We start from the raw sequence: 27787 nt of genomic DNA, 5'->3' as shown, positions 1-27787 counted from the left end.
CTGCAGGATTTCTGGCAGGGACCTATTCTGAGAAGCCACTAATGACCCCATCTCTTGCCCCCGTGTTACCTGGAGTATTGTAGGGTCAGTGGCACCTGTTGCTTTCCATGTGTCTGTGACAGAAATAACCCTTCCAGTCACTCATCATGAGTCTGACTTTCGCAGTAAGAAAATACCGCAGACTGTCCCAATCAGGAAGGCACGGTGCCTACAGTCCCTGGGGGGTGCCCACTTGCTGAGCTAGACCCCAGACAGCTCCTTTCAAAAGAAGAAGTGAAAACAAGGCAAACGTCTGGGTTCCTGAAAGGGTTATTCTGCCTTAGACTGCCCATAAAAATGCTATTGGCTGTTACCTGGCTCGGCCAAAGTACATCCAGAATGTCTTCTCTCGCCATTCAGTGCATTTGGTATTTTGGCTGAAAGGAAACAAGCAGAACTCTGCACTTCCAGAGCAAAGATGGAGCCGCAAGATCCAGTCAAGAGGGACGGGGTAAGTGTGCCGTCAGGGAGGCAATGAGGAGCAGCCCCATCACAGGACCTGTTCAGCATTGCTGGGGGGTGCTCTTCAAAGCCGTGTGCACTGGGGGACCTCCCTCTCAGAGTTCACCCAGCAGCTGGACTTTACAGGAACTAGAGAGAGGAGAGATTTAGAGACTTTTAGGTTTAGAGGTTCTTTGGGAAGCATTCTTCTGGAACAGCTTTTCAAAGTAGATAGAACAGAATTGATGGGACTCAACGGATTAATTTATCACAGCTTCCCTAAGAACTTAAGGTGAAGGGCTTTTGAAATCAGCAACAATAAATATCCTTACCCATGGCCCCTGAGAGGTTTTTTGATTTGATTTGATTTTGGCTTCTGGACATTTTCATTAACCTTTTCAGCAGGTAAATCAGCTAAGCCAGTATGCAAAGAAGATGATAGGATGTTGCAGGATTTGAATGTAACTCAGTTCGGTAGCAGAGATTTCCTGCCTTTCAGATAATGAGACTCCTTTTTTTTAGAGACAAAAGATTTTTCTGGACTTCTCTCAAAGTGTGCTGCTGTATAATTGCTATTGTTATTTTTGATTGTCTCTTGCTGTACTTTTGATTATCTTTTGATTGAGGAAAATGCATAGGGACAGAAAGATAACATAAAATTACTGACACTAATAAGAAGTTTGCATTTTATTCATTGCAACAACATCTGCTTATACTGATGGGAGGAGATACATATCTGTGCAAATTGCTATTTATTCACAGATATGAGACCCTTGCCATGGGCAGGTTGGATACATGTTCTGGAGTTAATAAAGTGGATTTGGAAGGTAGAAATTCCTGGGATTCATTTCTGCTCCAACCTATTCTAGCTGTGGGAACTTGGGCAAGTTATTTAACTATTCTGTGCCTCCGTTTTCTCATCTATAAAATGGGAATGATAGCCTTACCACTCACAGAGGGCTGCTGGAACTAAATGAGATAATACATGTAAATTACCTGGCACCGAGTAGGTCTCCCATACATGTTATTCTTTAAATTAATTTATTTTTGGCTGTACTGAGTCTTCGTTGTGGTGCACAGGCTTCTCCTTAAAGTGGCTTCTCTTGTGAAGCACGGGTTCTAGGCACACAGACTTCAGGAATTGTGGTGCGTGGGCTCAGTAGTTGCATCACATAGGCTTAGTTGCTCCTTGGCACAGGGGATCTTCCTGGACCAGGGATCAAATCCATGTCCTCTGCATTGACAGGCAGTTTCCCACCCACTGTCGCACCAGGGAAGTCCCCATATTATTATTTTTTGATCATCCTTTAGAGCAGGGCACTACTGACATTCGGAGCCAGTTGGTTCTTTGCTATGGGGCCGGGGAGGGGGATGGTGGTGGGTGCCCTGGGTGTTGTAGGTTGTTAGCATCATCTCTGGTGTCTACTCACCAGATGCCAGGCTCACCCTCGCCCATGAGATTTCCTGCTTTAGAAATCAGTGCGTCACTCCACAGGGATTGTCTTGAGGACCTCACGGTAACAAGACCGTGTTAGGTCAAATGTTATCTCCTCTATTCTACGGAGAAGAGACTGTGAGATAACAGGAACGTAGGGATTAGGGGATCAGGGGAAGCCCTGGTCCTTTCTGCGCCATTTCTTCAGAGAGTAATGCACCACCCAACTGTGTCCCCAGGTGTGGCTGCAAAATAACAGAAATGCCCCACATGGTGGTCCCTGAAAATGAACAATGCATTTTGAAAGGAGGTGATTAAATGGTTACATACAAAACATAAGGGCTGATCATAGTCACCTGCTCTTGCGATCCCCCCAGGAAGGAGGCCTCCTCCAGGGATCTATCCGGGGAGATACATGCTGCCCCTCTTCCAGGCTCCTGAGGGCAGACCTAGTCCTTTGGTAAATACGTGCTGGGGGACATCAAAACAGAACTATGCCGGTGATGGCTGTGAAAAAGAACCTGCAAGTCACAAAGCAAAGCTGAGGGGGCATTTAGGAGCTGAGGAGAAGTAGGGGGTGGGGTGGGCAATGAGTGAGGCCATAGAGTCTGGGCTATCACCGGGGATGGGGGCGGGGGTGCTGCTCAGGCTGGTGGGAAGGGCCCAGCTCTCTGTCTGCCTGGTGGCTGTGTGTGTGACCGCAACCTCACTGGCCTTTGGGTTCCTCATCTGTAAAGAGAAAAGACACAAATTTGGTGCGCCAAGACTTCCCACGGGGAAAAAAAAAGATTCTTGGGCTGAAAGGCAAAATAAAATGGATTATAAAAAGATAATGCCAGGATGCTTTGGAAGATGAAAGCAGAGTTTTTTGGTGCTGCCGCCACCACTAACTAGTTGAGTGTCATTGAGCAAGTAACCTCCCTCTGATTTGCATCGTTAATAATTAATATTGATAGAAAACCTCTGTAATGTGTAACATCGTTGTAGTGTGTACTGCAAGTCAGCTGTGGGTCTGAGCGTTTCACATGTATGAACTCATTTATTCCCCACATCCATCCTGTGAGGAAGGCAGCAGCATCATCCCCATTTTACAGATGAAGGAACAGAAGTTTAGGAGCTGGCCCAAGGCCACGCAGCCAGCAGCAAGAAAGGCAGCTGTGAACTCCCACAGCGACAGGGCACCTCCAGTTTGTCTGTCTCCTCTCCTCAGCACTCAGACCTCAAGGAATGTTTGTGAAACTTTGGATTCATTCCATAGTGTGATAAAGTGACTTACCTTGTTAATAATTCATAGGCACTCTTTATTTTCCTGGGATATTTTTGTTCTGACTGGAGATGCCTGACAAGCAAAAGTCTTAGGCTGAGAGTGTCTCTCTGATGGTAGAAAAGAAATTGGAGACAAATTCCTAAGAGAGATGGTTTGGGTGGGGCCTTCTTCCCAGAGACCTGGAATCACACCCTGTCAGAAGGCTTGCCCTGAGAGTGGCTGTTCTACTAGAGCCTCAAAATGTTCTCACCGTCTTGAAAAACAGGAAGCCAGCTTACTGCGGGCACGAGGGAAGTGACCCCCTAGCTTTTCTCCAAAGCACAAATCACAGCTCCCCCTGGCCTCGGACAACAGCCCTCTCTTATGTCTCGAGGCCGCTGAGCCACTTGTCTTTTTTTTTTTAATTAATTTTATTTATTTTTGGCTGTGCTGGGTCTTCATTGCTGTGTGGAGTTTTTCTCTAGTTGCAGCAAGAGAGGCTGCTCTTTGCTGCGATGCACAGGCTTCTCTTTGTAGGGGCTTCTCATTACGGAGCACAGTCTCTAGGGCACACAGGCTTCAGTAGTTCCAGCACGTGGGCTCAGTAGTTGCAGCTCCCAGGCTCTAGAGCACACGCTCAATAGTTGTGGTGCATGGGCTTAGTTGCTCCGTAGCCTGTGGAATATTCCTGACCAAGGATCGAACCCGTGTCTCCTGTACTGGCAGGCAGATTCTTTGCCTCTGAGCCACCAAGGAAGCCCCTCTTTTTAACAACCTTGTGGGCGACCTGCACATCTTGTCTGGCCCCTTCCTCTCTCTCTCATGCCCTAATCCAACCTGGTACCAAATTCTCCCTTTTGTCCTCCTCACAACTATTTAAAAAAGAAGAAGGGAAGAGAGACAAAAAGGAAAGCTCAAACTCTGAATTTCTCTTACACCCTTCTTTTATATAGTGTAATAACTTTATTGGGAATATAACTCCCAGACCATTTCACCCCTTTAAAATTACACAATTCAATATATATTTACAGAGTTGAATAACTAACACCACAATCAATTAAAAAATTGTTTTAATATTTTTTATTTTTTAAGTTTATTTTTGGCTGCACTGGGTTTTTGTTGCTGTGCATGGGCTTTCTCTAGGTGTAGTGAGCCAAAACTACTCTAGTTGTGGTACACAGGGCTTTTCATTGCAGTGGCTTTTCTTGTTGCAGAGCGCGAGCTCTGGGGAGCGGCAGGCTTCAGTAGCTGTGACACATGGGTTCAGTTGCCCTGAGGCATGTGAAATCTTCCTGGAGCAGGGATCGAACCTGTGTCCCCTGCATTGACAGGCAGATTCTTAACCACTGGACAACCAGGGAAGTCCACCACAATCAATTTTACAATATTTTCATCACCTTTTAAAAGAAACTCTGTACCTATTGACAGTCACTCTGCATTTCCCCCATCTCCTCCTCTTCTCCCCCAGCCCTGGGCAATCACTGATCGATGCTGTCTCCGTGGATCTGTCTATTCTGGACATTTCACACAGATGGAACCAGGTGATCTTCTGTGACTGGCTTTTTTCACGTACCCCATTTTCAAGGTCTGTTCACTTTGTAGGCAGAAACAATGCTTCATTCCTTTTCATGGCCATGTAACATTTCGTTGAATGACTATTCCACATTTTGCTTATCAGTTCATCAGTTCATGAACATTTGGGTTATTTCCACTTTTTGAGTATGGTAAAAATGCTGCTATGAACATTTGTGATCAAGTTTGTGTGAACATATGTTTTCATTCTCTTGGGTATAAACCTAGGAGTGGATTTGCTGGGTCATATACTTACTCTACGGCGAAGGCAATGGCAACCCACTCCAGTACTCTTGCCTCGAAAATCCCATGGATGGAGGAGCCTGGTGGGCTGCAGTCCGTGGGGTCGCTAAGGGTCAGACACGACTGAGCGACTTCACTTTCCCTTTTCCCTTTCACACATTGGAGAAGGAAATGGCAACCCACTCCAGTGTTCTTGCCTGGAGAATCCCAGGGATGGGGGAGCCTGGTGGGCTTCCGTCTATGGGGTCACACAGAGTCGGACACTTAGCAGCAACAGCAGCATACTTACTGTACGTTTAACTTTTTGAAGAACTGTTGGACTGTTTTCCAAAGCGGCTGCGCCATTTTACATTCCCCCAGCAATGTGAGAGGGCTCCAATGTTCTCAACGTCCTCATCTGTTTTGTTGGCTTTAATCATCCTAATGAGTGAGCAGCAGTATCACACTGTGGGTTTGATTTTCATTTTTCTCACAGAATACCAAGTCCTTTGATTTTGTTCCTCAGATGATCCTCAAAGCTGGCACCTCTTGGCCCTGCTTCAGTCACTCCCCTACCCAAGCCCTCACCCTCTCTCAGCCACTTTCCTGACTTCCCTTTTTAACCACTTCTGTGGGTTTTCTTCATAAAACTTGCTACAGTTCTAGTTTAATTATTAAGTACTTAAAAAAAAAAGTCTTCCCCATTGGACCACAGTCTTCTTGGGGGCAGGCATTTTGCTCAACAGACTGTAGGGTGATACCTGGCTCATAGTTGGCTGTCAATAAATATTTGTTTAATGCATTGTCCATGAAAAATTAATCAACAGTCAATCTAAGAAAGACATAGAAATTTTTATTCACGCCAGCTTGACGATTATAACCTGGGAAACAGCCTTTCAGAGAGCTCTGGGGACTGTTCCTCCTGTTAGAAGCCAAAGCACAATTATGTAATTTCTGAGTCAGAGGGTTATATACATCAAAGTGACATAGTGATGGTTTACATAGTCTAGCAAAGCAAGTAGAGAGCTATTGTGACCTCTTATAGGACTGAAGAAGGAATGTTAGTTATCTCCTAAGGTTTTATCTTGCTGGGGCCAGGAGGAAATTGCTTTTTTTTATTATTTATTTATCTATTTAGGAGTAGGCATTCCTGTGTTTTTTAAGGGAACCTAGTTAATGAGTTAATGCATTGTGCAGATGCACAATGCACCCTAAAGGGGAGGAGATAGTGACCCAAGCAGCGAAGAAAACTTTACCTTAAAATTTTCTTTTCCTGCCTTAAGAATAATTCTGTTCCATCCAAAGGAAGGAATTTGGGCCAGCAAGGTCAATGAGGACTTACCAGAATGTCCTTGCTTTTTCCCCAAAGGGTGAGCTCTGGTTCCCAAGGGTCCCTAAAATGTGCCTGTGGCTTGAATTCAAGGAAGAAGCCAAGGACTAGAAGTTGAATCATGTGCTCCAGGCTTAGAGAATTGACAGCCTGAGATCCTTCTGATGAGTTTTGCTGCTGCTGCTGCTGCTAAGTCACTTCAGTCGTGTCCGACTCTGTGTGACCCCATAGATGGCAGCCCACCAGGCTCTCCTGTCCCTGGGATTCTCCAGGCAAGAAACTGGAGTGGGTTGCCATTTCCTTCTCCAATGTGAAAGTGAAAAGTGAAAGTAAAGTCACTCAGTCGTGTCCGACCCTTAGCGACCCCACGGACTGCAGCCTACCAGGCTCCTCCATCCATGGGATTTTCTAGGCAAGAGTACTGGAGTGGGTTGCATTGCCGTCTCCGTGAGTTTTGCTAGGATCCTGTAAAAGCAGTAGGGAGCTGTCTAGTCATGTGCCTGGCAAGATCCTCCCGGTTTAGGGTATGAGCTCAGGGCATCACCCAGCTCCCTGGCTGAGCTTTCCTAAGGACTTTAAATCTTAGGACTCATCAAAGCAGAATGTCGGAATTGCCCCTGCGGAATGAATGAAACTGGGTGCATTTATAGTTTATCACTTACTGAGAAGAGAATTAGAAGAGGAGACATTTTAATCAACATTTTTCCTTCCTTCCTTCCTTCCTCCCTTCCATCAGGTCAAGCAATAGGACAGCTATGAAGTGAAGTGAAATTCGTCCAATTGTGTCCAACTCTTTGTGACCCCCATGTACTATACAGTCCGTGGAATTCTCCAGGCCAGAATACTGGAGTGGGTAGCCTTTCCCTTCTCCAGGGGATCTTCCCAACCAAGGGATCAAACCCAGGTCTCCCACATTGCAGTCGGATTCTTTACCAGCTGAGCCACCAGGGAAGCCCAAGAATGCTGGAGTGGGTAGCCTATCCCTTCTCCAGCTACAGGGGAGGGATCTTTGCTTTGTTCTCTACTGTCTCTCTAGTACATAGGACCAGAACCATGCCTGACTCACAGTGGGCGCTCAATCTGTTGAATGAATTGAAAGAATGATTACCCAGAGCACTTTGGGAGATGAACTCAGTTGGCTCTATGCTCCCTAATGGGTGGGGTTTTGGGGGTGGTGGTGGATGTGCCTACCTCTGTACCCCCATCTTTAGAAAACACCATGCAGCAACTGCCCTGGAACCCTTCTTCCCCCCCTGGGCCCCATTGCCTGCTCCCCGACTTCCACCACCCACTGCTTCTACTGGCCCCAGGGAGTGGTGGGGCCTGAGCCCACTGCTCCTTGTTGGTGGCTCTTCTCATCCTCACCAGAAATTTCCTGTGAACAAAGCGTTTGTTAATTCATTTGGTGGAGGGAGGGTTCGGCTCTTAACCAGGGCCCTTGCGGGTCCTACACTTGTTCTGTGGGGTGGGGGAGGGGTGTCGCTACCTTGCATGTCCCCTTCCGGGCACTAGGCAAGGCCCTGGTGACCAGTGTTCCTCGGCCTGTTCTGCTCCTACTTGCCTCTCTCAAGAGGTCCTCCTTAGATCAGCAGGATGTTGTTCAAGGAGATGTGAGGACCTCAGCTCGGCACAGGAGGTACTGAGTCCCACGTGCCAGGGACCTCAGGAGGAATACAGGATGAAGTGCATCAACAGAGGCTTCTGAGAGCCACACTCAGACTCACCCCCAGTCAGAGGATTCACCTTCAGGACTAGACGCTTCCATGAAATTAATCCCCGCAATAACTCCAAGGGTTGTCATTATCGTAATGCTAAAGATGAGGAAACTGAAGATCAAAGAAGTTAAGCCAAAAAGCGGCAGTAAGCAAATTCAAACTGAGAGCCATAAATTCTAATAGCAAAGCTCCTTCCACTTTTCAGTTCAGTTCAGTTCAGTTCAGTCGCTCAGTCATGTCTGACTCTCCGCAACCCCATGAATCACAGCACGCCAGGCCTCCCTGTCCATCACCAACTCCCGGAGTTCACTCAAACTCATGTCCACAGAGTCTGTGATGCCATCCAGCCATCTCATTCTCTGTCATCCCCTTCTCCTGCTGCCCCCAACCTTTCCCAGCATCAGAGTCTTTTCCAGTGAGTCAACTCGTCGCATGAGGTGGCCAAAGTATTGGAGTTTCAGCTTTAGCATCAGTCCTTCCAACGAACACCCAGGACTGATCTCCTTTAGAATGGATTGGTTGGATCTCCTTGCAGTCCAAGGGACTCTCAAGAGTCTTCTCCAACACCACAGTTCAAAAGCATCAATTCTTCGGTGATCAACTTTCTTCACAGTCCAACTCTCACATCCATACATGACCACAGGAAAAACCATAACCTTGACTAGACGGACCTTTGTTGGCAAAGTAATGTCTCTGCTTTTTAATATACTATCAAGGTTGGTCATAACTTTCCTTCCAAGGAGTAAGAGTCTTTTAATTTCATGGCTGCAATCAGCATCTGCAGTGATTTTGGAGCCCAAAAAAATAAAGTCTGACACTGTTTCCACTGTTTTTCCATCTATTTCCCATGAAGTGATGGGACCAGATTCCATGATCTTTGTTTTCTGAATGTTGAGCTTCAAGCCAATCTTTTCACTCTCCTCTTTCACTTTCATCAAGAGGCTCTTGAGTTCCTCTTCACTTTCTGCCATAAGGGTGGTGTCATCTGCATATCTGAGGTTATTGATATTTCTCCCAGCAATCTTGATTCCAGCTTGTGCTTCTTCCAACCCAGCGTTCCTCATGATGTACTCTGCATATAAGTTAAATAAGCAAGGTGACAATATACAGCCTTGACGTACTCCTTTTCCTATTTGGGACCAGTCTGTTGTTCCAAATCCAGTTCTAACTGTTGCTTCCTGACCTGCAGACAGGTTTCTCAAGAGGCAGGTCAGGTGGTCTGGTATTCCCATCTCTTTCAGAATGTTCCACAGTTTATTGTGATGCACAGAGTCAAAGGCTTTGGCATAGTCAATGAAGCAGAAATAGATGTTTTTCTGGAACTCTCTTGCTTTCTCCATGATCCAGCGGATGTTGGCAATTTGATCTCTGGTGCCTCTACCTTTTCTAAAACCTGCTTGAACATCTGGGAGTTCACGGTTCACATATTGCTGAAGCCTGGCTTGGAGAATTTTGAGCATGACTTTACTAGTGTGTGAGATGAGTGCAATTGTGCGGTAGTTTGAGCATTCTTTGGCATTGCCTTTCTTTGGGATTGGAATGAAAACTGACCTTTTCCATTCCTGTGGCCACTGCTGAGTTTTCCAAATTTGCTGGCATATTGAGTGCAGCACTTTCACAGCATCTTCTTTCAAGATTTGAAATAGCTCAACTGGAATTCCATCACCTTCACTAGCTTTGTTCATAGTGATGCTTTCTAAGGCCCACTTGACTTCACATTCCAAGATGTCTGGCTCTAGGTCAGTGATCACGTTATTGTGACTATCTTGGTCGTGAGGATCTTTTTTGTACAGTTCTGTGTATTCTTGCCACCTCTTCTTAATATCTTCTGCTTTGTTAGGTCCATACCATTTCTGTCCTTTATCGAGCCCATCTTTGCATGAAATGTTCCCTTGGAATCTCTAATTTTCTTGAAGAGATCTCTTGTTTTTCCTATTCTGTTGTTTTCCTCTATTTCTTTGCATTGATTGCTGAGGAAGGCTTTCTTATCTCTCCTTGCTATTCTTTGGAACTCTGCATTCAGATGCTTATATCTTTCCTTTTCTCCTTTGCTTTTTGCTTGTCTTCTTTTCACAGCTATTTGTAAGGCCTCCTCAGACAGCCATTTTGCTTTTTTGCATTTCTTTTCCATGGGGATGGTCTTGGTCCCTGTCTCCTGTACAATGTCACGAACCTCCGTCCAGAGTTCATCAGGCACTCTATCAGATCTAGTCCCTTAAATGTATTTCTCACTTCCACTGTATAATCATAAGGGATTTGATTTAGGTCATATCTGAATGGTCAAGTAGTTTTCCCTACTTTCTTCAATTTAAGTCTGAATTTGGCAATAAGGAGCTCATGATCTGAGCCACAGTCAGCTCCTGGTCTTGTTTTTGCTAACTGTATAGAGCTTCTCCATCTTTGGCTGCAAAGGATATAATCAGTCTGATTTCGGTGTTGACCATCTAGTGATGTCCATGTGTAGAGTCTTCTCTTGTGTTGTTGGAAGAGGGTGTTTGCTATGACCAGTGTGTTCTCTTGACAAAACTCTATTAGCCTTTGCCCTTCTTCATTCCGTGCTCCAAGGCCAAATTTGCCTGTTACTCCAGGTGTTCCTTCCACTTTTACTTCCTCCCAATTTTCATTCCTTCACTAATGAACCCCTGCTGCTGCTGCTGCTGCGAAGTCGCTTCAGTCATGTCCGACTCTGTGCGACCCCACAGATGGAAGCCCACCAGGCTCCCCCATCCCTGGGATTCTCCAGGCAAGAACACTGGAGTGGGTTGCCATTTCCTTCTCCACTTGTCATTAAAAATTGTCTTAAATGAGTTTTCAGTTTCCCAAGGGTCAAAGGGGATATCACAGAATGTGTGTGTGTAAAGAGTCCCCCGAAATCTATATTTAAATTTTTTTCACTGTGTCTTCTGCTTCTTACAGCAAAGTCCAGAGTTTAAAGGAAATGAATCAGTGATCCTAAATAATTAAAAATTTTCACATTTCTTCTCTCTGATTTTTAAGGGAGTTTGTGTTGGAGGCAACCCTTTGGAAATACAGGAGACATAAGAGATGTGGGTTCAGTCCCTGAGTCAGGAAGATCTCCTAGAAGAGGAAATGGCAACCCCTTCCAGTATTCTTGCTTGGAGAATCTCATGGACAGAGGAGCCTGACGGGCTACAGTCCTTGAGATGGCAAAGAGTAGGACACGACTGAGTGACTGAACACACAAACACACGACTGAGTGACTAAACACACAGTTGGAGGCAGTGCTTGAGTGCATTTGCTGCAGTAGGCCAAGGCAGCTCCATGGCAGAAATGTCATAGAAGCAACTCAGACATTGGATGGAGTGTTGGAACAGGTGACCCTTCAGTTTTGTTCTGACCCAGTGATTCTCAACCAGGGGCGAGTCCCCGCCTGCCCCTGGGGACATTTAGCTATGTCTGGAGACATTTAGGTTGTCACAGATGGGGGGAGGGCTCTCCCTACCGTGCACATAGGACAGCCCCCCATACGTAACACAGGATTGTCCAAGCCTAAGTGCTACTATTAAGGAAACCTGCTCCATCCAGGTGAGTGGAGGGTAGGTTTCCAGACACGGAGTGGTTGAAAGACCGTGGGTCTTCAGGTCCCATTACGTTCATCTTTCTACGAGACTCTGAGTAAATCCTGAGTTCCCTGGAAGCCTGGGGCTGCTTCCTGACCTAAAGCTGTGATCTCATCTCCCACAGAGGCTGACACCTGTGATTGTTCTGGTGACACTGATAGCTGCCTTTGGGTCATCCTTCCAGTATGGGTACAACGTGGCTGCTATTAACTCCCCTTCACAGGTAGGTCGCTGTGGTGGGCAAGGCACAGCCCCCCAGGGAACAGGGAGGTGGGTTTGGAGCAGCTGGTGTCTGGGTGGCTGCTAGGGTAGGACTGCACACATGTTGAGGACACATGGTGGGGCCTCGAGTGAAGGGAGGGGTCAAACCCAGGAGATGACAGCACAGACTCAAGGAACCTGCAGGCACAGGGCCGTGGGGCTGCACGAGGTCCCTGGGCCTCAGATTCTTGTGGAGAGCCAGGCCTGGCTGGACACAAGGCGGGCTGGCCTCAGGGGTGCGTGCGGGGAGGTTTGAGAGGGCTCTGATCTTGTACAGACAGGTAATCCATAGCAGGGTCTAGATGGGGAAGGGATCATCCGACATTGATTCTGTGATTGGAAGGCTGGAGTCATTCCTTTCTGGGGTTAGAAACATCCTGAGCGGTTTGCCTATCAGAGGCCTCGCAGCCCCCTACCTCCTGCCCCTGGCCCATGGGTGCCCCCTGCTAATTGCTTTCAATCCTCACTCCCTCTCCTCCATTTCATCATGTTGATGTCCACATGCCCAGCTCATCCCATCGGGTGGCCCGACAATTTCCATTGTTCTTTCTGCAAACCAGCTCGAATGATTCTGGTGTTCTGCTTTGCTTTGCTCTCCAGTTCATGAAAGACTTCTACAACTATACGTACTATGACCGAGTCGGTGAATACATGAACGAGTTCTACTTGACCTTGCTGTGGTCGATTACTGTGTCCATGTTTCCTTTCGGAGGCTTCCTCGGCTCTCTCATGGTCGGCCCCTTGGTGAATAACTTAGGCAGGTAAGAGACAGTGAAACTCATAGACTCCATCAGAGTTTAAAACCCAGACCAAAAAAAGTCTCACAGACTAACAAACTTATGGTTTCCGGGGGGAAAGATCAGGGCAAGGATAGTTAGGGAGTCTGGGGTGAATATATACACACTGCTGTATTTAAAATGGATAACCAACAAGGACACACTGTGTAGCACAGGGAGCTTTGCTCTGCCGCATAACATGGCAGCCTGGATAGGAGGGGAGTTTGGGAGAGAATGGATATATGGCTCAGTCCCTTTGCTGTCTACCTGAAACTGTCACAACATTGTTAATCGGCTATACGCCAATATAAAATAAAAAGTTGCAGAAAAAGAAAAAAAAATTTAAAAAGCCAAGCTTAAAGCAGAAATCATTATTGTAAAACTAGGTAATGACCACTGTGATGATTTTGTTTCCTAATGGAGTTAAGAAGAAGACCAGACCTTGCTTAACCAAGTGTCTGGGGACTTAGGCAATGAAGGTCTCAAGGGGGGAGGTGGGTGGGGGTAACGGTTCTCAGGCTCTGGGGTGGGCTTGGACAGAGCAGAGAGTGCTTCAGAGATCAGGACTCACTCCCACTCTTGCCCTCTCTTGCCTTGAAATCTTACCGCAACTTCCTTCTGGCCTTTGGAAGAGTCAAGTGTAGGACAGCATGGCCACGACGTGGGGCACAATGTAGACTGTAGCCTAATGCTCCTAAACTCTGCCTCCTAGGTGAACGTAAGCTAGCCTGCTCTGTTCTTTTACATTGGGGTCCAGTAATATGCAAAATGTAGCCCAAGTTAAATTCCTGCAAAACTCTGAAATGGCTGAGATCAATATCGAGCCCTTCCGGGTGAAACCATGTGGTCCCAGGGCGACCCTCATTGTGAGTGTCATGAACGCCAAGAGCAGAGCTTAAATCTTGCCTCTAACTCTAGACACATGAGAGATTCTGTATTTGATTCCCCCACTCCCCAAGTAAAAATCCACAGGCATGAGATAGCAGTCTTGTTATGAACAATATTTAAGAGTTCCTCCCCTCCAATATCCTCTCTTTGAGGATGGGCACACAGAGGCAGGTTGAGGTCAGGGCTCTGTTCTCGGCCACAGATCTAGTGAGCTCAGGAGTCAAGGCCCGACTTTACAACTTGATCCTTCCCCAGTCTTTTTCAAAAGAATCTAAGGACTTCCCTGGAGGCTCAGGGGTAAAGAATCTGCCTGCCAACTCAGGAGACACAGGTTCAGCCTCTGATCTGAGAAGATCCCGTAGGCTGAGGAACAGCTAAGCCCATGTGACACAACTATTGAGCCTGTTACTCTGTAGCTTGGGAGCCACAACTACTGAACCTGCGTGCGCTAGAGCCTGTGCCTCCCAACAAAAGAAGCCTCTGCAAATGAGAAGCCACAACCAGAGAGTAGTCCCCTCACTGCAGCTAGAGAAAAATGCTCGCAGCAATGAAGACTCAGCACAGCCAAAAATAAACAAGTCAAATTATGTATATATATTAAAACACACACACACAAAATAGAATCTGAGGATAGACACATACAAGCTGTGAATCAGGATCTAAGATCCTGAAGTCTTTCTGATAGTCTGGTGTTGGATGCACAGTTCTCCCTGTGGACCACCAGGGGGCAGGACATCAATCAGGTCACAGGTTTGCAGAGTGCTTCTCCTTGAGAGAAAGACTAGCGGTCTGGTCTGCTGATGGAGCTGACAATTACAAGTCCAACTGAAGATGTGATAAATACTGTTCAGTTGTTTGTGGTTTTCTTAAAGGTTTGTCTGTGTTCCTTAAATATAAGTAGCAAGCTAACAATTTATTGATTTGTTCGTCTGTGCCAGGCTCTATCCTAAGTGCTTTTAGGGGATATTCAGTTCACTTCAGTCGTATCTGACTCTGCAATCCCATGGGGTGCTGCATGCCAGACTTCACTGTCCATCACCAACTCCGAGACTTTACTCAAACTCATGTCCATAGAGTCGGTGATGCCATCCAACCATCTCATCCTCTGTCTTCCCCTTCTGCCTTCCCAGCAACAGGGTCTTTTCCAATGAGTCAGTTCTTCACATCAGGTGGTCAAAGTATTGGAGCTTCAGCTTCAGCATCAGTCCTTCCAATGATACTCAGGACCGATTTCCTTTAGGATTGACTGGTTTGATCTCCTTGCAGTCCAAGGGACTCTCAAGAGTCTTCTCCAAATACCACAGTTCAAGAGAATCAATTCTTTGGCTTAGAGGATATTAATTCCACCAATTCTTACAAAAGCCCCTTCCTCTTTTCACACTTGGGAAAAACAGGCAAAGAGGGGTGCTGTGACTTACCCAGAATTACACAGCTGGGAGGAAATTGCACCTCTAAGCATGTGCAAGTAATGTCCACACTGGACTCTGTTATTTCAGGCACAGATATCTTCTCAATCTGTTGCTTTATTTTTAATTGTACACATAGTAATTTGAAAGCTTACTTTTGTTATGTGTTTAATGAATTAATTTATTCATTTGCCTGTGCTGGGTCTTAGTTGCAGCTTGGGGGATCTTCAGTGTTGACTTCTACTACTTCACTTGATAATCCTATATTTTCCCCAGTATAATGTTTAATATGGTGTTTTTAACCTTGAAAAGGGAAAATAAGAGTCATGTGTGACTCTTTGCGACCCCTTGGACTATACAGTCCATGGAATTCTCCAGGCCAGAATACTAGAGTGGGTAGCCATTCCCTTCTCCAGGGGATCTTCCCAACCCAGGGATTGAACCCAGGCCTCCTGCACTGCAGGCAGATTCTTTTCCAGCTGAGCCACGAGGGAAAACATTCCTTTCATTTATCTATCTTTGGTCACACTGGATCTTTGTTGTTCTGCCTGGGCTTTCTCTGGTTGCGGTGAGCGGGCACTACTCTTCCCTGTGGCGCGAGGCTTTCTCATTGTGGTGGCTTCTCTGGTTGCAGAGCACAAGCTCTAGGTACTTGGGCTTCAGTAGCTGCAGCATGCAGGCCCAGTGGTCGTGGCACATGGGCTTAGTTGCACCTCAGCATTGGAATGTGCCTGGACCAAGGATCAAGTCCCCTGCATTGGCAGGCAGGCTCTTATCCATTGCGCCAACAAGGAAGCCCTGAAAGATTCTTATCTGTACTGTTGAATTTGATCAGCTAATAATGTTGATAAGTGAGGTTGGCTTAAACTTTTCCTCTAAGGTCCTTATCCAGTCTGGATTTCAAGATTACACTAAAAGCACAGTAGTTCATGGTTTCAAAACCTTTCGTTGTTATTGTTCAGTCACCCAGTCGTGTCTGACTCTTTGTGACTCCATGGACTGCATCACACCAGGCCTCCCTGTCCCTTACCATCTCCCAGAGTTTGCCCAAGTTCATGTTCATGCATCAGTGATGCTGTCCAGCCATCTCATCCTCTGAGGCCCTCTTTTCCTTCTGCCCTCAATCTTTAGCAGCATCAGTGACTTTTCCAATGAGTCAGCTATTCGCATCAGATGACAAAAATACTGGACCTTCAGCTTCAGCATCAGTCCTTCCAACAAGTATTTGGGGTTGATTTCTCTGAGATTGACTGTTTTGCTCTCCTTGCTGTCCAAGGGGCTTTCAGAAATCTTCTCCAGCAGCACAGTTCGAAGGCATCAATTTTTTGGTGTTCTGCCTTCTTTATGGTCCAGCTCTCACAACCAAACATGACTGCTGAGAAGACCATAGCCTTGGCTATATGGACCTTTGTCTGCCGAGTAATGTCTATTTTTCAACACACTGTCTAGGTTTGTCATAGCTTCCCTGCCTAGAAGCAATCATCTTCTGATTTCATGGCTGCAGTCACCATCTGCAGTGATTTTAGAGCCCAAGAAGAGGAAATTTGTCAGTACTTCCACCTTTCCCCCTTTACTGTATTGTAATATTGAAATCTTTCCCTGTGTGCCCCACTGATGTCCTCCCCCTGGGAGTCATTTCCATTTCCTCCCACTGAGAATCAGGCGATCCACTTGACCTGTATCTGTCTTAGGTCAACAACAAAGCGTATAACACGATAGTAAGTGCTGTAATGGAGTAGAGGCCCAGCAAACACTCGTCAAAGGAGTGAGCGAAACCTTAGACCAAACTAATGGGGATTTTGTCCTCTGCAGAAAAGGAACCTTGCTGTTCAACAACATCTTCTCCATCGTGCCTGCGCTCTTAATGGGATTCAGTGAGCTCGCCAAGTCATTTGAGATGATAATTGTGGCCAGGGTTTTGGTGGGAATATGTGCAGGTAAACCATTCTGTGACTTGGGATATTCAAGTGGGGGGAGAACAGATCTCTGGGAGCCGAACTTATCTGGGGTCTCCAAAGCATGTAGGTTCAAGCTATTCCTAGATAGACACATAAGCCCCTGTGTTATGGGGATGTGTGTTACATGCAGGAAAGGTAAGGGCTGTCTTTTGAAACTTTGTTTCAATTCTTTATACATATGTGAGAACCAAGTTGGACCTAACATGTATTTCTATATTGTACACTATGGGTTATGGTCAAAAAACTTGAGAAACAATCTAATGTAGAATTCCTCTATCAGAACAGAGTTGATGACTGTAAGCGCTTCAGAGGCACTCTGCCCAGGCCGGGCTGCCCTGGTTATAGGAATGTCCCTCATCCATGACGCCTCAGACTGAAGACACATGGTTCTGGCCGTGCCGTGGCCTCCCTTCACACTGGCGTCTTCTGTAGGCAGAAGGGCCAGGGCCATCAAAGGGAGAGGTGCCCACTCTCAGAGCCGTAGATTACGGGGTGGGGCCCCAAGGGTGGTGGTGGTTGTTCAGTCGCTAAGTCGTGTGCAACTCTTTGCAACCCCATGGGCTGCAGCACTCCAGGCTCCCCCGTCCATCACCAACTCCAGGAGCTTGCTCAAACTCACGTCCGTTGAGTCAGTGATGCCATCCAACCGTCTCATCCTGTATCCCCCACCTTCTCCTGCCCTCAATCTTTCCCAGCATCAGGGTCTTTTCCAATGAGTTGGCTCTTCACATCAGGTGGCCAAAGTATTGGAGCTTCGGCTTCAGTCCTTCCAATGAATATTCAGGGTTGATTTCCTTTTCTGATCTCCTTGCTGTCCAAGACTCTCAATGGGTGGGCACCCCTGGGAATGCTGCAGTCTGGGCACCCACTCGCTGCCCTCTCCCCCACACCCCAGGTTCTGGCACCATCAAGTGACTCATTCTCCTTCCAAACACAGGGTTTGGGATGAAGGGATAAATTGCCCGGACATTAGCAAACCCCTTTCCTGGAGTTTACTGACAATAGAGGAGATGAGGAGGAGCCTAGTATTGAAGGAAGTGGCAAGGAATTGCAGACCCGAGGGAATAAAGAGGAAAACAAGGTTCCCAAAAAGAGAAGTCACTTCAAAGAGGGGATAATGGGTCCCCTGGCAAACCGCCCTCATTCTGGCTATGCCTGAGAGTGCCTGGACATTTATCTGCAGTCTAGGCAGGAGCCTCAAGGCACCCAGCCCCGCTCCTGTGGGTTTTTCCTACAGCTGGACTCAGCTTTATGTAACACAGACAATTCCTAGAGTCGTTGGCAGCGGGTAGGCGCTGTTACATTACTATTGATTGACAGCCAACAATTCAGAGTTGATTCCAAAAAAAAAAAATTAGCCTCTAAAAATCAGTTTGATATTCCAACCTTTGCTTTTTTATTGGCTGCCACTGCAAGACATATGAGATCTAGTTTCCCAAACCAGCGATTGAACCCTGGCCCTTGATGGTGAAAGCCCAGAGTCCTAGCCACTGGACCACCAGGGAATTCCCAACCAACCTTTGCTTTTGAATGAGTATGACTTCAAGTTGACAGTTCTGAAACTTTTTGGCCTTAGCATCTCTCTACAATCATAAAATTATTGAGGGTTCTAAGGAGTTTTTGCTCACATGTGTTATTTTGATCAATATTTACCACATTAGAAATTGCAACTAAGAATTTAAATTAATTCATTTTAAAATAGCAATAATAAGCCCATGACATGTCTTTATGAAAATAATTCTATTTTCTAAGACCAAAAAATTTTAGCGGTATTGCTTTACATTTTTGCAAGTCTCTTAAATGTCTGGCTAAATAGAAGATAGCCAGTCTCTCAAACCTACTTCTGTGTTCTCTTGGTGTGATGTCAGCAGGTGTGTGATTGCTGAAAAACTCATCAGAGAAGGAGAATGAAAAGGAAAAATAATATCTTAGGATGGTTCTGAAGATAGTTTTGATCTCACAGAACCCCAGGTGTCAGGAACCTCCTGTGTCCTTAGGTCATACTTGGAGAACTCTAGAGGAAGCCTAATCCATTTGCCATTTATTTCTTCACGTTTTTCCTGAAAAATCCAGAAAGGGTGTCATCAAACTCAGTGGTACTTTGACACCCCTAAAAATGAAGTAAGTGGCCACTCTGACCAAGGGGTACAGGGTTAGTGCAGCTCAGATGCCCAGATGCTCAGTTAGCTGGTTTGCTGTTAGTCAAGGTCTTTGGTAAAAACACTGCAGACTTTCACTAATGGAATTTAAACTTTAAAAGTCACTTCTCTGACTCTGCTGTCAGAACAGGCAGGCCAGGGTTCCCCTGTGGAGTCATTTTTAAGACAAAATGAGACTGTTCTCTATCAACATTCGGGGAACCCGATCTCTTCACAGCCTCCAGTGTTTCTCTCCAGTGTTGCTCTTAATTAAGTTCGGAAGCTCTTGGCCTTGAGATGCGGTCACTAGGGCCTGAATGATGACTGGGCACTTCCAGGGCCTCACTTCCTCCACAGCCCTTTGGGCACTGGGCCTGCAGATTCCCTCCCCACCCACCCACAAGACATCTAAGAACTGCTCTGAAGACTGTCCCTCTCTGCTCTGAAAATCAGAAAGAATTGGTATTAACTAATGAAAGACAATGTCCTCTTTAAAATAGTGAGCGGAGATGTCCTTGGGCAGAATGCAAAGCTTGAAAATTTGGCCATCAGTGTCCTATCTCAGAGCTATCAAACACCCTCCTGTCACCAGCAGCGCTAGCCTCCCCTCACCCCACACTGTTTCCCTTGGTCTCCCTGTGGTCAGAGCCTCCCTCTCAGACCTCACATCTTGCTGAGCTTGCCTCTGGCTCTGTGTGCAGTACTTGGAACAGTGACAACCCACCAAGGAGATCCAACCAGTCCCTCCTAAAGGAAATCAGTCCTGAATATTCATTGGAAGGACTGATGCTCAAGCTGAAGCTCCAATACTTTGGCCACCTAATATGAAGAGCTGACTCTTCGGAAAAGACCCAGGTTCTGGGAAAGATTGAGGGCAGGAGGAGAGGGGGGCAACAGAGGATGAGATGGTTAGATGGCATCACCAACTAAATGGACATGAGCTTGAGTAGACTCTGGGAAATAGTGAAGGGCAAGGAAGCCTGGAGTGCTGCAGGAGTCAGACATGACTTAGTGACTGAACAACAACAACCCATCTGATCTTCCCAGATCCTCACCCTCTCATTGGGCTTCTCTGAGAATTAAATGAGGTAATACATGTGAAAATACTTTGGAGTCTATAAAATTAAATTCCACCTATTCATAAGGGAATCAAACTGTAGTAAGACAGGAAAATGGACAAGTTCAAATACTGAGGATTCAGAAGCAGTTCAGACCTTATGCAAATCCCAAAATACAGTTGGTATTGGGTATTAGTCGCTCTCAGGTCCAGCTCTTTGCAACCTCATGGACTGTAGCCCACCAGGCTCCTCCGTCCATGGGATTTTCCAGGCCAGAATACTGGAGAGAGTTGCCATTTCCTTCTCCAGGGGATCTTCCCCACCCCGGGATCAAACTTGGGTCGCCTGCATTGCAGGCAGATTCTTTACGTTGAGCCACCAAGAAAGCCACAATAGATATTGGTCCACAATAAATATTTAATTTTTTTTTTTAATGGTTAATGGAGTATTATGCTCAGTCGTGTCTGACTCTTTGCGACCCCATGGAGTGGTTTGCTATTCCCTTCTCCAGGGGATCTTCCCAACCCAGGGATCAAACCTAGGTCTCCTGCATTGATAGGAAGATTCTTTACCACTATCACCCCTTATTGAAAAATAAAGCTTGTGCTTCAGTGTCTATGCATCAGCTTATTGTATAAATAAGAATGTAAAGCTGGCGGGCAGGCCTTTTATTAACAGGTTTTCCCCCACAAGGAGCAAGAGAAGAGACAGTGTCCAGAACACACCTGGGCTTTTCCTCTCTGAATCCACACCAATAGGGAGGGAATTCTTGAGGTCCTGCTGGCCTGTGTCCTCAGGTGATACCAGTCTGGAAGCAAGGACACTGAACTTCTTCTATCAGGCCATTTTCTCTTAATGTCTAAAAGACTAAGAATTGCAAAAGGTGATGTTTGCTTACTTTTGTAGTTTTGAGAAAGTTTCAGCCCAACTAATATGATTGCTAAGGGCTTCCCAGGTGGCATATTGGTAAAGAATCCACCTGCAATGTAGGAGACATGGGTTTGATCCCTGGGTGGGGAAGGTCCCCTGGAGAAGGAAATGGCAGCCCACTCCAGTATTCTTGAAAATCCCATGGACAGAGATGCCTGGCCAGCTGCAGTCCATGGGGTTGCAAAGAGTCGGACTCGACTTAGCGACTGAGCACAATGATGTGATTGCTAAGGAAAATAAATGTGTTTGAAGACACAGCTTGTCCCTGCCAGACTACTGTTTCCAGATCATGTCTTTACTTCCACCCCCTCTCCCAGGTCTGTCTTCCAATGTTGTCCCCATGTACTTAGGAGAGCTGGCCCCTAAGAACTGGAGGGGGGCCATCGGGGTGGTACCCCAGCTCTTCATCACCATCGGAATCCTTGTGGCCCAGATCTTTGGTCTTCGGAGTTTCCTGGCAAACGAAGAAGGTGAGTTCGGGATGCCTCCAGACCACTAGCCCACCCTATGAGCTGGTCTTTTCTGTAAACCATGAGGCCCCTGCAGTGGAGAGGGGATCTCTGTAGGGCTCAGCACTGCAGAGCCCTGACCCCACAGTGCGGAGGTGGTGGTTGTGCCGAGCAGGCCTGAACAAGTTGGTGGGGACACATAGATCGATGTTCTCTAGTCCCTCTTGGGACACGTAGGAGGGGACTTTGAGGGAGCAGGATGAGCTGCTGTCTGAGCGGCTGCTAGACCCAGGGCTCGGTAATGAAGGCAGTCAGGGTGCCAGACTCTTATGTTTAAGGCTTGCAGCACCCCTGCACTGGGGCCTCCCAGCAACTCGGCTGCCCGGGGACTTGTGGTCATCCCATTGCAGACCAGGAAAGAGGGTCACAAGACCCAGCCTCCGTGGAGGTGGTGGTGAGTTTCAGAGCCAGCATCCACCCCAGACCTGGACTCCAGAGCCGCACCCCCTGCCCCACGAGCCTGGGGCCTGGCACATAGTAGATGCATAGTAACTCATAACTGTCACTGTTTTTGCATGACTTCCCCTTTCTTTGTCTTAGGTCTCAAAACTCTGAAGGGAAATCACCAACTAATAAAGCACCAGTCAAAACATATAAAGTACTTGTCATGGGTCAGACACAAAGCCTTTTATATTAATTCATTTAATCTTCCAAACAATCTATGAGCATGTACTGTTACTGTACCCATTTTACAGCTGTAGACCCTGAGGCCAGGAGAGGTTGTTTCACATGTCCGAGGTGTCACTGGGACACAAATGCAGACAGTGCAGGCCTGGGTTGGAGTTTTAACTATCCTCTCTCCCACCTTACAATCACCCTTGTAAGGATCTGGGACCAGGAGTGAAGCAGCTAGGTTCCTGTCTCCCAGTGATGGCACATAACCAGCCACAGAAAACCCCTGGCACCTTTCAAGTACTCTGTGGTATGTGGGGAAAGAGCTGTAGGTCCACCCAGGGAGAGGGGCTCAGAGAGGGCCTGGCCTGGGAGAAGTAGGACCAGCATTCCAGTTGTGAGCAGAGGGGCCAGGAGTGTGGAGTTCTTTATGCAACCAGGGGAGCTGCAGATAGCCTGGTGACCTCTCACTTTGTCCCTCCGTCCTTCAGCCATTGGCACCTTCCTCTCGGCAAAGCGTGGAGGGTAGGGCTTGGCCTGACTCATCTTAGAATCTCCAGCACAATTCATGGCACATAATAGGTGCTCAGTGCAGAAGGAAGGAAGGAGGGAAGGCCAGAAGAGAAGAGTGTCAGAGTTTATCGAAGTGAGGGGCATAGGAGGTGAGCAGCCATAGCACAAAGGCTGCAAAGAAGTCCGGGGTAGGTCAAGATCAGAACCAGGTGTCTGGATGTGGCAGTTAGGGACACTAAGACCTTGTGAGAAGAATTTCACGTAGTGGGTAGGAGGGGGGCCAGAGGGCAGACAGCAGCAGCCCGAATGGCAGGCACTTCCACACTTGCTGTAATCTATGCAAGGATGATGGAAGCAGAACTCAGATCAGCTAGGCCCTGGATTCGGAGCCAAGATGTGGGAGGAGCTTGGGAGGATGGTGATTCAGGTTTCAACGTGCCTGAGTTCCTATCTCAGCTTTTCTCCCAAATAACTGACCTCGGGGCGAGGGAGCTGCACTCTCCATGCCTCAGTGTTTGCAGGTGTAAAATGGGGTTGACTCTGGTGCCTGCCTCCTGACATTGTTGACAGGGAGTGGGCTACAGGTGAAAAGCCATCAGACTAGTGCCTGGCACACAGATCTCCACGGTTATCACCTTCTGCAAATCCTAGGAGAAAAGGGAGTGAGTCGGGTATTCACAGCTCCTAGAAGGAGCCTGAACCACTCATTCACTTATTTTAGTTTTATTTCTATATTTATTTTTGGCTGTGCTGGGTCTTCATTGCGCTCGGGCTTTTCTCTCGTTGCAGTGAGCAGAAATTCCTCTCTTGTTGCGATGTACTGGCTTCTCATTGCGGTGGCTTCTCTTGTTGCGGAGCATGGGCTATATAGGGTGCGTGGGCTTCAGTAGTTGCAGCTCCTGGGCTCTAGAGCACAGGCTCAGCCGTTGTGACCCACGGGCTGCACAGTATGTGGAATCCGCCCATCCAGGGAGGGAACCTGTGTCTCCTGCATTGGCAGGCAGACTGTCCACCATTAAGCCACCAGGGAAGCCCTATTTAACCATTTTTATTGTGAGATATAACATATATGTGGATCCAGAACTAGAACTGGGCTGGCCTCTTGTGCACCCCTCAATCATGGCCTTCTCACCCCCAAAGGGAGCCGTTGTGCCAACACTTATCACTGTGTCCCTGTTCTTCCCTGTGGTGTCACCACTTTTCTAGAAGATAGAGCTAATCCCTGTTGCTGGATTTAATACAGGGGAACCACATGGTGTGGATCCATGCTGCACCAAGCACCGCGTTGGTGTGACAGGCTCCTGTGCTGACCTGCTTCATTTTCATCACAGTATAAAATTCCACCTGATGAGTGAACCATCATTTATGGACGATGGTTTGCCTTGTTTCTGGGTTTCCCTTCTATAATCAGTGCTGCTTGGCCCATTCTCCTTCCGGTATCCTGGTGGCCCAGGCACACTCCTGAGCACGAGTGCTGGGTTAGAGCCTGTGTGGTGTCCAGCATCACTAGCTCCTGCTAGACTATCTCCTAACGACGCCACGTGTCCACACAGCATGTGGAGACTTCCCATCTGCCCGCATTCTCACCAAAGCTCCGTATCATCTGAATTTGTCACTGTTCAGCTGGTGGGTATGCTCTGTGCTCATTTGCTCAGGTCGTGTCTGACTCTTTGCGGCCCCAGGGTAGGTGGGCAGTAGTTATTCATCATTATCCATTCTCTAAGTGTTTAGAGTGGCCACTGTTCATTAGGTACCATCCTAGGGGTTGGCAGACACAGGGATGAGAAAGACAAAGATCTTGTCCCCATCCCCACCCCCACCACCCACTGTGTTCCAGACCCAAAGATACCCAATCAGGATAAAAGGCCAGAGCGGCCAACAGGGCTCCACCTGGCCGGAGGCAGAGGCAAGCTGGAGCCGAGGCCTGGTCTGGGGCTCTGGGATCAGCTCTCAGGTCACACTGGTTTCCTTGCAGGCTGGCCCATCCTCCTCGGATTGACCGGGATCCCTGCCGTGCTGCAGCTCCTCTTCCTGCCCTTCTTCCCCGAGAGCCCCAGGTACCTGCTGATTCAGAAGAAAGATGAAGCAGCTGCCAAACGCGGTGAGGCTTTCCCTTGAGACGAGGAAAAGGGACTGAGGTTCCAGCATCTTTTCAGGAGGGGCGGGGGGCGGGGGGGTCACCGTGGTCCAGCCTGCGACTCGCCCTCTGCTCCTTCCCTGCAGCTCTGAGGAGGCTGCGTGGCTGGCACGACGTGGACGCGGAGATAGAGGAGATCATGGAGGAGGACAAGGCTGAGAAGGCTGTGGGCTTCATCTCCGTGCTGAAGCTGTTCAAGATGCGGTCCCTGCGGTGGCAGGTCATCTCCATCATCGTTCTCATGGCTGGCCAGCAGCTCTCTGGAGTGAACGCGGTAGGCAGCAGGTGTCGGGGTGGGGGGCAGAGCTCGACGTGGACAACAGCAGGTGCAGGGGACACTCCGAGAGGTCCAGGTGGTGGCCTGGCAGGCCTCACCTCAGTTTCCTTCTAGATCTACTACTACGCAGACCAGATTTACCTGAGCGCCGGGGTGAATGAGGACGATGTCCAGTACGTGACGGCGGGCACAGGTGCTGTCAACGTGCTGATAACTGTCTGTGCTGTGAGTATCCTGGGAGCCAAGTCCCCGTCTGCCACCAGGGATGGAGGGCACTTTGGGGGGGCGGGTGGTCTCAGCCCAGGAAGGAGCCAAGATCTAGGTGACAATGTGCCCCTTGGTCCCTTCATCTCTACCTTCTGGGCTATCCTCAGATGAGAGCCTGTCTCTCCTGACGGGTAGCCTATGACTCCCAAAGATGGAGACCCCACCCACCAGTCTGGAAACCACCACCATGAGAGGTGGCTCTTCTCTGGTCTCATACTTGGGAGTCACTACCTGTGCCAGGGTCGCAGTGTAATTAACAGGGCCCCTGGACTGGCCATTCAAGGACACACACACACACACACAAGAAGGTGGGTGCACAGCCCACCCAGCTCTCATTGTGCTGTGCTCACTCAGTCGTGTCTGATTCTTCGCGACCCCATGGACTGTAGCCCACCAGGCTCCTCTATCCATGGGATTCTCCAGGCAAGAATACTGGAGTGTAGCTGCCCCTTTAGAAAGGTGTTGTGTGGAACATGGAACCGGGGCTGCCCAGCAAGGCGGGTCTGGGCAGGGATGTGGCGGGGCGGGGGGGCACCACAGCCTGCTGAGCCTCCCACTTTTCCTTGCCCTTTCCCTCCAGGTTTTCGTGGTGGAACTTATGGGGAGGAGATTCCTACTCCTCCTGGGCTTCTCTGTCTGTTTCACCTCCTGCTGCGTGCTGACGGGTGCCTTGGCTCTGCAGGTGAGGAAGGCAGGGCCTGGGGTGCAGCCATCCACCTGGGCCCTCCTGTGCAAGCTTATCATCATGATGAGTCAGCTGCTTGGGGTCAGCCCTCCACCTGCCCCAACAACCCACTGTTCATTTACAGTGGATATTCCAGAGGCATGCAGGTGGCACTGCCTGTTGAAGAAGGTGCCAGGGCAGAGCGACTGGCCCTCTGGGAGACAAGAGTCCTGATGGTCCCAACCCAAGTTGTCTCTGCTTTGGGTGTGATTCAACTCTGTTTCCTCTCCACAGGACGTAATATCCTGGATGCCCTACGTCAGCATCGCCTGTGTCATCTCCTACGTCATAGGGCATGCCCTTGGGCCCAGTATGTACCCCAGAGCTGATTCAGTGGTTTCACTGCCCCTCTTCTGTACCACCAGCCTAGAAACTTCTGGTCTGAGCTCCTTAGAGAGGCTCCAGGGAGGGCTAGATTCGGCCCTGAATGGCTTCTGTGCTACATTCTTGTGGCTGAGGGGTTTGGGCAGAGCATGACAAGAGGGAGGACAGTAAGGCACCCTGTGTAGGCTGGAACACAGTGCCCATGGGGTGGGCAGAGATCTTTATGGATGGTCATGGACCCCTTTTGGGGACATCACAGATGTCACCTGTTGTGCCCGACTCTTGGTAGATGCCTTCTCACACTGCTTCTCCACAAGATCAGGAGACCTGGAGACACACTTGCTCTGCCTTGAGCTGGATGCCTCTGGAACCTTACATGGGCAGGGATCCAAGACCCATGGTGGGCTTGCTTGGCCAACAGAGAAGTCAGCTATTCCTGTTCCTCCCCAGGTCCCATCCCCGCACTGCTCGTCACCGAGATCTTCCTGCAGTCCTCCCGGCCAGCTGCCTACATGGTGGCAGGTACTGTTCACTGGCTCTCCAACTTCACTGTGGGCTTGGTCTTCCCATTCATCCAAGTAAGTGTGACCCAGGGCCCCAGAGGCACAAGATACTCAAGCAGTAAATTGAGAACCTTTTCAAAAATTGGACCCTCTCCCCTCCCACAGGTGGGCCTCGGAGCTTACAGCTTCGTCATTTTTGCTGTGATATGTCTTCTCACCACCATCTTCATCTTCCTGATCATCCCTGAAACCAAGTCCAAGACCTTCATAGAAATCAATCAGATCTTCATCAAGATGAACAAAGTGCCAGGAGTGCACCCAGAAAAGGAGGAGCTAAAGGAGATTCCACCCTCGACTGCAAGGCAGTAACTTGAGAGGAGGAGCCCATCAATAGGATCTGTGTAGAACTTCTCTCCTAGGCTTAGAATCCAGAATAAGGACAAGTTCGGTGTGGAATGCAGGCACTGCTGGGATTGTCCAAAGGGCTTCTGTGCAGTTCTTAAAGCCAGGCTCTCTCTTTCCAGATTGACCCACCACCAACCCTGAGGCATGGTGGGCAGCTGTCCCTCAACCGTACTGGTTCAGCCATTGTGTGGCTCCTGGTAAGACCAACTCCTATCACAAAAATCATTACTATAATGTCAAGACAGAAGGAATCAAATGTGGCCAAAGAAGCTATCTCTCCTCCAATCCCATTGTCTTCTAGGAGCCACGGGCATGCGTTCAGAGTGGAATCCCTCCTCTCATCAGATCCATCTCCAGAAACAGTAGTCTTGGAAAGTGTGATGTCACAAATAATGTCTAGGAATCTAGGAAGCAGGTCCCCATGGAGACTTTAACCAAGTCAGAGATTACTGATCCCAAATTATATTATTACAGGACCACGGCATTGCCTCTGTATACTCAATAAAACAAATATAATCAC

At 48.1% G+C, this 27787-nt stretch overlaps 1 protein-coding gene across 1 annotated transcript; it reads left to right on the top strand.

Annotated features, from left to right (window-relative positions):
* Positions 1-260: 260 nt before the first annotated feature.
* Positions 261-27787, top strand: LOC129551497 (solute carrier family 2, facilitated glucose transporter member 5). The gene is made up of 12 exons (XM_055419496.2): positions 261-490; positions 11706-11804; positions 12443-12603; positions 16725-16849; positions 21314-21466; positions 24606-24731; positions 24854-25041; positions 25159-25269; positions 25892-25993; positions 26270-26345; positions 26810-26937; positions 27028-27787. The coding sequence occupies exons 1-12, from the start codon at positions 458-460 to the stop codon at positions 27229-27231; spliced, it is 1506 nt and encodes a 501-aa protein (XP_055275471.1). The 5' UTR covers positions 261-457; the 3' UTR covers positions 27232-27787.

This window comes from Moschus berezovskii, chromosome 17 (assembly GCF_049115385.1).
Source record: "Moschus berezovskii isolate FMDL1 chromosome 17, NW_MosBer_1.0, whole genome shotgun sequence".
Lineage (NCBI taxonomy): Eukaryota > Metazoa > Chordata > Mammalia > Artiodactyla > Moschidae > Moschus > Moschus berezovskii.
This window is presented reverse-complemented; position numbering and strand designations above follow the sequence as displayed.

Excerpts from the sequence above, each read along its gene's own strand:
- LOC129551497 (XM_055419496.2), top strand. The coding sequence starts at position 458 with ATGGAGCCGCAAGATCCAGTCAAGAGGGACGGG. Across the intron at positions 16,850-21,313 it reads TTTGGTGGGAATATGTGCAG|GTCTGTCTTCCAATGTTGTC; the intron begins GTAAACCATTCT and ends CCCCTCTCCCAG. Across the intron at positions 21,467-24,605 it reads TTTCCTGGCAAACGAAGAAG|GCTGGCCCATCCTCCTCGGA; the intron begins GTGAGTTCGGGA and ends GTTTCCTTGCAG.